The sequence below is a fragment of the Protopterus annectens genome, chromosome 2.part0, assembly GCF_019279795.1.
Source record: "Protopterus annectens isolate FY-2018-M chromosome 2.part0, PAN1.0, whole genome shotgun sequence".
NCBI lineage: Eukaryota > Metazoa > Chordata > Ceratodontiformes > Protopteridae > Protopterus > Protopterus annectens.
This window is the reverse complement of record NC_056728.1, coordinates 1633285056-1633294581: the sequence shown is the minus strand read 5'-3', so window position 1 is coordinate 1633294581 and position 9526 is coordinate 1633285056. Positions and strand designations below refer to the sequence as shown.

Sequence of the window (9526 nt, the reverse complement as noted above, 5' to 3'; positions counted from 1 at the left end):
CAGGTGCCATGGGACCAACAGTGACACAATGCGCAAGAGGGGGTACCAGTGTTGGCGTGGCCAGTCTGGTGCAATCAAAATCGTCCTTGGTTTGTCTTGTTTGATCTTTAGTAGTACTTTGGAGGGCAGAGGCAGAGGAGCAAAGGCATAAACTTATAGTTTTTTTCCAGCTGAAGGACAGAGCATCCACTTTCCAAGCTTGTTTTGCAAAATTTGTCCAATTGATAGTTCTGAGGGGAGGCAAACAGATCTATATCTGGTCTCCCCCATTTGCTTGTCAACATGTTGAAAGTCCTTGGTTCAAGCTTCCTCTCATGTGGGTCCATGAGGTTTCTGCTTAGTTTGTCTGCCATTGTATTTAATGTTCCTGGCAGGAATTGAGCTTGTAGATGCACTTGGTAGCTCAGGGCTGTGTTCCAGAATGCCATGGCTAGTCTGCATAGGGGGTAAGAATGTGTACCCCCTGCTTGTTTATGTACCACATAATAGTGATGTTGTCCGTCTTTACCATTAATTGTCCTGGAAGAATGTGGTCCTTGAAGGCTGTCAGAGCATTCTGTACAGCTAACATTTCTTTTTGATTGATATGCAAGTGCATTTGACTTGGGTTCTATTTGCCCTGAAAGGACTTCCCTGCCAGGTGAGCCCCCCCATGCAAAATCTGATACATCTGTTGTTAGGGTTTGGGCGGCAGGGGGGTGTTGTGAATGGCAGTCCCTTGATTTGGGGGCAGGCCTCTGCCTACCAAAGAAACTCTAGGCGTAGGCAAGGTATGATAGGAATCATTGCTTCTAGATCCGGAGAATGTTGACACCATAGGCTTTTTAGATACCATTGTAGTTTCCTCATATGCAGTCTTGCATATGGAATTAGAAGAATGCAGGAGGCCATGAATCCCAAGGCTTGTAGTATCTGCCTTGCAGATAGGGTTTTTGTGGCCACTTGCTTGAAGTAGGTTGTCAAATGAATTTGTTTCTCTGGCCTGAGGAAAGCCATCTGGGAAGTTGTATTCAAGCTTGCTCCCAGGAATATGATTTGTTGACAGGGACCAGGTGTGATTTCTTTTTGTTTATGGTGTACCCCAGACATGTTAGCACCCTTTGTACAAAGGTCAGATGATACAAAAGTATGTCCTGGCTTTCTGCCTGAATTAAACAATAGTCCAGGCATGGGTATATTTGAATATTTCTTTGCCTGCAAAATGCGATGACTGGGCCTAGGCACTATGTGAATACCTTGGGAGCAGTAGATAAGCCAAAGGGAAGTGCAGAGAACTGGTAGTGATTGTAGCCTGCTTTGAAGCGTGGGTATCTTCTGCAAGATTCCCTGATTAGGGAAGTGCAGGTATGCTTCCTTTAAATCGAGTGTTACCATCCAGGCATCATTTCATAGCATAGGAAGCAACTGGTGAAGAGTCAGCATCTTGAATTTTGGAATCACAAAAAAGGTGTTCAGAGTAGACAGGTCCAGAATAGGACGCCATGAATTGTCTTTTCTGGGTACCAGGAAAAGTCTTGAGTAGAAACCTTGTCCTTTTTCCTCTTCTGGCACAGTTTGAATAGCCTTTATGTTTAAAAGAGAAAGTATTTGCTTTTGAACCTCTGTCCACTGATTTGGGGGCAGATCTGGCCAACCTTTTGGCGTTGGTAATGTGTGGAAGTGAAATCTGTATCCTTGGGACACTATATTTAAAACCCATTTGTCCTGGGTAATGAGTTCCCAGTTTTTGGCCTGTAGAACAGTCTTTCCCCCAAAGGAGCATTCAGTTGAGAAGTGCTTGGAAGTTTTAGACTCAAGTCATTGAGACAGTTTTCCACAGGGGGGACCCTTACTACTCTCAGATTTGAAAGCGGAAGCCCCCCACTGCTTAGTCTTGTGTGTACCCTGGGACTGAAACCTGGGATTTCTGCTGTGTCTGGGTTTGGATTGAGAAGGCCTGGAAGGAGCCGGAAAGGACCAATTCTTAGAGGGCCAATGCCTACTAAATCTTGGAGGCTGAACTTGTAAGAAATCAATAACAGTTTGCATAGATTTAGCTTTATCTTCCATCTTTTTAAGAACTTCCTCAGCTTTGTTGCCAAACAGGTGGTCCTGATTTAAGGGAACATCCAACAATTTAGCTTTAACATGATCAGGCAAAGATTGCTCCTTAAGCCAAGCATGCCTTCTGAGTACAGACCCAGTGACAGCAGTCCTGCAAGAGGCCTCTAAAGAATCAAACCCACATTGCAAAATATGGTTCAAGCTTCCTCTCATGTGGGTCCATGATGTTTCTGCTTAGTTTGTCTGCCACTGTATTTAATGTTCCTGGCAGGAATTGAGCTTGTAGATGCACTTGGTAGCTCAGGGCTGTGTTCCAGAATGCCATGACTAGTCTGCATAGGGGGTAAGAATGTGTACCCCCTGCTTGTTTATGTACCACATAATAGTGATGTTGTCCGTCTTTACCATTAATTGTCCTGGAAGAATGTGGTCCTTGAAGGCTGTCAGAGCATTCTGTACAGCTAACATTTCTTTTTGATTGATATGCAAGTGCATTTGACTTGGGTTCTATTTGCCCTGAAAGGACTTCCCTGCCAGGTGAGCCCCCCCATGCAAAATCTGATACATCTGTTGTTAGGGTTTGGGCGGCAGGGGGGTGTTGTGAATGGCAGTCCCTTGATTTGGGGGCAGGCCTCTGCCTACCAAAGAAACTCTAGGCGTAGGCAAGGTATGATAGGAATCATTGCTTCTAGATCCGGAGAATGTTGACACCATAGGCTTTTTAGATACCATTGTAGTTTCCTCATATGCAGTCTTGCATATGGAATTAGAAGAATGCAGGAGGCCATGAATCCCAAGGCTTGTAGTATCTGCCTTGCAGATAGGGTTTTTGTGGCCACTTGCTTGAAGTAGGTTGTCAAATGAATTTGTTTCTCTGGCATGAGGAAAGCCATCTGGGAAGTTGTATTCAAGCTTGCTCCCAGGAATATGATTTGTTGACAGGGACCAGGTGTGATTTCTTTTTGTTTATGGTGTACCCCAGACATGTTAGCACCCTTTGTACAAAGGTCAGATGATACAAAAGTATGTCTTGGCTTTCTGCCTGAATTAAACAATAGTCCAGGCATGGGTATATTTGAATATTTCTTTGCCTGCAAAATGCGATGACTGGGCCTAGGCACTATGTGAATACCTTGGGAGCAGTAGATAAGCCAAAGGGAAGTGCAGAGAACTGGTAGTGATTGTAGCCTGCTTTGAAGCGTGGGTATCTTCTGCAAGATTCCCTGATTAGGGAAGTGCAGGTATGCTTCCTTTAAATCGAGTGTTACCATCCAGGCATCATTTCATAGCATAGGAAGCAACTGGTGAAGAGTCAGCATCTTGAATTTTGGAATCACAAAAAAGGTGTTCAGAGTAGACCGGTCCAGAATAGGACGCCATGAATTGCCTTTTCTGGGTACCAGGAAAAGTCTTGAGTAGAAACCTTGTCCTTTTTCCTCTTCTGGCACAGTTTGAATAGCCTTTATGTTTAAAAGAGAAAGTATTTGCTTTTGAACCTCTGTCCACTGATTTGGGGGCAGATCTGGCCAACCTTTTGGCGTTGGTAATGTGTGGAAGTGAAATCTGTATCCTTGGGACACTATATTTAAAACCCATTTGTCCTGGGTAATGAGTTCCCAGTTTTTGGCCTGTAGAACAGTCTTTCCCCCAAAGGAGCATTCAGTTGAGAAGTGCTTGGAAGTTTTAGACTCAAGTCATTGAGACAGTTTTCCACAGGGGGGAGTCTTACTACTCTCAGATTTGAAAGCGGAAGCCCCCCACTGCTTAGTCTTGTGTGTATCCTGGGACTGAAACCTGGGATTTCTGCTGTGTCTGGGTTTGGATTGAAAAGGCCTGGAAGGAGCCGGAAAGGACCAATTCTTAGAGGGCCAATGCCTACTAAATCTTGGAGGCTGAACTTGTAAGAAATCAATAACAGTTTGCATAGATTTAGCTTTATCTTCCATCTTTTTAAGAACTTCCTCAGCTTTGTTGCCAAACAGGTGGTCCTGATTTAAGGGAACATCCAACAATTTAGCTTTAACATGATCAGGCAAAGATTGCTCCTTAAACCAAGCATGCCTTCTGAGTACAGACCCAGTGACAGCAGTCCTGCAAGAGGCCTCTAAAGAATCAAACCCACATTGCAAAATATGGTTTCTAGCCTGTTCAGCAGAATGCATTAAATCCTGTAATTCCTTATTTTCAGCACAGTCAGGAATCAACATAATTTCCTATTTAAGCAATCCAGTAATATGTTGTTGATACTTTAACATATGAAACTGACAGTTTAAGGCCCTAAAGGCCAAGGTTGCAGAAGTGTAAACCTTCTTACCCCATCTATCCAGCACCCTGGAGTCTCTTAGAAGGGGTAGGGTTTTTGGCAGTACAGGCCCTAATGCCCTTGGTTCCCTGTGAAATAGTCTCTGGAGCCACAATAGGATTTTTAAAAAGGAACTTTTGAGAATAAGGAACCCTGTAATATCTGTCAGGTTTTCTGGGAGCAGGAGGCAAAGAATCAGGGGCCAAACTAGATTTCAAAAATGCATCATCAACAATGTCTAGTACAGGAGGTATAGCTAAAGGCCTATGTTGAGGTAGGAGTAAGAAGTCCCTAAGCCTCTTTTTCGAATCAGAAAAATCCTGGCTTTCCCAGTGGAAATGCTCCCTTAGAGTGTGCAAGGTTTCACCAAAAGAAAAATCCTCTGGAGGAGAAGCAAAGGGAATAGAGTCCTCTGCATCAGAATCCTCATAAGTAGATAAGGGTAAATCCAGATCATCAGAAGAATCAGAAAAATTAGAATCCTGGTCAGAAGATTCATAAACAATTTCAGTCCTAGGTCTCTTAGAAGAGGGTGGTTGGCTTTCCCTGATTAAAGTTATAAGATCTTCAGCCATTCTTATCATTTGTTTTTTAGGCATAGAGGCCTGAGCATGCACCCTGGGCATCGGTTTTCTAGGCATGGTTCGAGATTTAGGCCTTAAAGAAGACGGAGGTGACAGTTTAATATGGAAGTCTGTAGGTCTGAATACACCCTCAGAAGCCGGTGCCTGCACAGCGGCTCTGGACCCTTCCAAGGTAGAGACATCCGCAGGTTCCACAGATGAAGCATCTCGCGGCATATGGGTCTCAGTAGAGGCCTGCGAATCAGAAGTAGCGGGTATCAGGGGCTGCGAAAGAGCCTTACTGAGTACCGGCGAACTGGCAACTGGCTTAGGAGAAGCGTCGTCGGCAGCTTTGGACCTAGGCGGCCTGTCTCTGTTTTTATCTTTGCGTTTTTTCAGAATTCGGGAATTTGGATGGCTTACTTATGGCATTTCTGGATAATTGAACCGAGAACCGAAATATGTCGGCCGACCGGCACTTGCGAACAGCTACTGTTTCTGCTTCGGGCACCGCACGGCAAGAAAGACTGATGTAATGGCGTCGGCTGCATGTTTTATACCCCTGACGACCTGACGTCATGGAAGAAGGGACAGCATCCGACGCAGGACCCAAGACTTTGTTAATCAGGCTGACTGAGGGCTACTGCACGCAGATAACCCAAATGTGATGACTGCAACAGTGAAACACGAAGAACATCATACACCAAGTATTTCGTAACTAGAGTCAGTGTTGCATTTTGTCACCATTAAGTTGCATTAGAAACTGTGATGTATTTTGGAATCAGATGGGTTGAGTGGAATCCGTAATTATCCTACGTTGAATAGCTATTAGAACTGCTTTTAGCATGTCTTCAAAAATATAATTTGCAGCTGGTGCGCTGAGGTCTTCCTTTAGCGTGCTGTACTGTCCATAAATAGCTTTTGGAATTCAGTCCACAAAATTACCATTTTGTCATTTAAATTTAATATGTATCTCTCCTTTTCTCACTAAAGGTAAAAACAAATCTCTTTAAATGCCACTGAAGCTAGGAGCACAATCTAATATAATTTTATAGCTAACTGTCCAAGTACTATTCTGCTAAAAAATGTAATTAGATTATGGTAAAAAAAGTATTCTGAGAAAAAGACCACTGAAGATATGGAGCAAAAATAATGCAACAGTAGGCATTATCAGCATACACTTTTCAAAGATGGTTAGTGGTATACTGTTTAATGAGTTATCATTTTTATGTTTGTCACTTGTGGGAATTAATAACATCTTTTAATGATCATACTGAAAACATTATGTTTTAAAAATAACAAGTCCCTCTATGTGCCTGCTGAACTATAGGAATATAACTTGCAACAGCAGCATAACTGTATAAAAAGGTAATTTTATTTTGTGGTAGTATTTAATAATCTCTGCATGCATCAACTGTCACAGTAATTCAGTAAAATGTTATCTGCAAAATAAAATAAAATCTATAAACAAATATCAAAATGTATTTATTACTTTAAAAACATATATAAAATTTGAATTTTATATTTAAAATTTAAATACAAAAATAAATCAATATAATTTTAAAACTGTGCATGTTTTATAAAATAATGGGTTTGTAGAGGCATTTTTAACAATTGTCGGCACATTTTAGCAGGTCTTCAGTTTCTGTCATCCTAGAAAACAAAATCGAGAACAAAGAAATTGTTAAAATCCAAACAAGTGGTACTTTCTGTGTTTTACATGCTTCAGTTAAATGTTATGACTTCCCATATGGCAAGTTCTAAACATATACAAAAATGCTCTACATTCTCGAATATGACCAACTGCATACTGTAAGTATGGCTTCAAAGTGTTCATAACATATAGGTTCATAGGTTCATAGGTTCATACTAGGCTATCTGCCCTAGGGCATTTATAAGCCTAGCCAGCAGAGTATTTGCTTGCCACCACCCATTTTAAATTATTTTTGCTATGCCCTTTTTTTTTCGAGTTATATACTCAGCCTCTGTCTAACAGTGACACAGAAGTGATAATTGGGTAAATCCTATGATCTCCTCCCACATCAAGATTCCAATTCCTCTTGAAGAGAGTCAGTGAGGGACTCTGCCTGGGATGGGATTTTGATTTTTCCAGTGGGTTATGAATCTGTCCCTCCAGCATGTCCTATTTATTTCAGTGCTGAAGGTCACCTCTGAGCAGGCGGTATGCCACTGAGAGAGCTGGGGTTTCTTTAACCGGTATGGGCCTGATGAGGGATGAGTAAAGAGGCACGATGATCTCTCCTAATCTATGATGTGAATCCCTTCATGATTAGGTGGGCTATATAAAAATATTTTCTAACCATGTTGAGGCACCACCTTTGTGGAGAGGGGGACTGTTGTTGCTGTGCCGCCTTGGGGGTTGGGTATCTGTAGTAAGGCTGGCTGAGATTGAACAGTTTATTTTTAGGTTTAGCTCTTTCTTCTGTTCATGTAGAGGCAGAGCCCGGGGACATCGCAGTCCCCAGGGCCCATGTGCTGTTTTTTGCTTGAGAGCCCCAGAGGTGGTACCTCTGAGATGTCAGCAGCACTCTGCTGGGGATATAATGGCAATAGTGGTTTGCCCTTTGAAGGGGGAGGGGTTTGACGCCAAACCTGTCAGCTCAATGTCTGTGTTGGCAGTGTATTTTTTATTTTTTTTTTTTTGCCTTTTGATATACTTTCAATTCCACCCAGGTTCCTAACATAACTAAAACACAAAGCCTCGTGATTATCTTTAATGTGTGTTTTTTTTTTAGTAATACCTTTTCTCCTTCTTTGGCCTTGAGATTTTTTTTTTTTAATAATTTTGTTTTTGCCTTCCCTCCTTTTTTGGTTTTTGCTCTATTTGCTCTATCATTCTATCCTTCCTCCTCTCTTTGTGTATGGTTTTCCTATGGTTGGTCCACCAGACAGGTCAGTCTGCCTGTCTTATTGGATTTATGGTTTTATTTGGCATGCATTGATCCAGATGATCCATTGATGTCCTGAATATGTATTTATGGGCAGCGTCCAGAGGTTCTGGGCCACTGGTTTTTTTTCTACCGTGGTTTTCTTCCACCTCGGGGTTGAGGAGTGTGAAAATGTTTTTTTTTAGAGAAGTTTCACTGGTTTTTCTCTGGGTCAGATGGGTCGGGATGTGAATATCCAGTCATAGAGGTTTGATCACTGGTGATGGATTTCAGTACAGATTCCGGCATGGTCTGGAGAGGCAACATGTTTTCCCATAGCATTGAAGGTATGTGTTCTGGTGTACCTTGGTGAGTTGGTAACAAGTTAGTTTATGGCATTTGAATATTTTTGTAAGAATTGTTGGAGCTATGTGCTTCTTATTTTATGGTGTTTCTGCGGAAAATGGTGTTTTCCTGGTGTTTGGAGTATGTATAAGGGTTCAGGAGGAGGGGTTCGAATCCAGTTTTTTTTCTGAGGGGGGGGTCGGGATAGTTTCTGGGTTTTGGGCATGGATAGTCTCAGGCTATAAACTGGAAGGCAGTTTCTGATGTTGGTGCTTTTGCACAGTATCTGGCTGATGGGTCGCTCTTTTGATGAATAATTCTACTCCCTCGGGTAGTCGGGTGTATAACCCAGTCTTCTGCCAAGTTTCGTGGTTCGTTTAACCATTGGCTAAGGTGCGTTCGGAGTCCTGAACCAAGGTCTGGAGGTTTAGAGTTCTAGCGTTTCTCTGTATTGCTCTAGTTTTTGTCTCCTTTATTCTTGAGTTTTGACTTTTGTCTTTTCTGAAAATTGACTTTAGACTTCATGGGCCGTGCTCTATATGCTTTGCTATTAGGTGATCATCCCTTAAAAGGTGGCAGGGGGGTACCCTTGAGCAAAGGTTCTTGCCCCAGGTTGGGAGCCTTATTGCATTAGTCCCAGCAAAAGCACTTGCATATGCAATTTGCCAAAAGCCCCAAGTCGACAGTCATGTCCCCCCATTCATGCATCATTCTTGTAAGACCAATCTCCAAACTGATCATCTTGTCTTCATATTGTGGCATGATTACATCTTGAATGTGCCTCTATCTCATTCATTCAGGTCAGGGTTCGTGCCTCTCATGTTCCATGCCTGCATGTGGTCTTTCTTGTCAATTTATTTGTATCAGCCTTGACCACCTGGAGTGCTTCTCACATGGATCCTAGCTAGTCTCAGGGCACCGGCTTGTGAGCTTGACCACTATGCAGGCAGCCCTGGGACACCTGATGCTTGTGTCACCCTTGACCTATTATCCTTGTTGTGCCTGGTGGGTGTGTTGTTTGTGCTCTGTGATGACTGTTGTTCACGGGCTATGTGTTGTGTGTTGTGTGTGTGTTAGCTTTGGTGGTTGTGTGGCCTGGGTGTAGAGTCATATTTGCTTGCTGTTGTTTTTATTTTTTTTTTAGATTTATGTTTTGTGTTGTTTGTGCTTTTGTGTGCTTTTGTGTGTCGTTTTGTGTCTTTGTTGTGACTGTGTTGTGTGGTTTTTGTTCCTCTGCCTTGGTCGTCTGCCTGCCTGAGACTGATTTGGTTAGAGAGAGCTGGGCATGTTTTCTTGTGTTTTTATGTTGTTGGTTGGATGGAGAGCATTGGGAGGAGAGAGCTTTGCATCAGTTACATTATATGGTTGCATCTCTCACATGTGTT

The 9526-nt window shown here is 42.6% G+C and overlaps 1 protein-coding gene across 2 annotated transcripts in view; it reads right to left on the bottom strand.

The window, feature by feature from the left end:
• Positions 1–6223: 6223 nt before the first annotated feature.
• CEP44 (centrosomal protein 44) overlaps positions 6224–9526 on the bottom strand; it is a 744696-nt gene continuing 741393 nt past the window's right edge. For both annotated transcript variants that reach the window (XM_044061707.1, XM_044061708.1), the window contains one exon: positions 6224–6561. In XM_044061707.1, the coding sequence (XP_043917642.1) occupies positions 6516–6561 (46 nt within the window). In that variant the 3' untranslated portion in view covers positions 6224–6515. The remainder of the gene's footprint in view (positions 6562–9526) is intronic.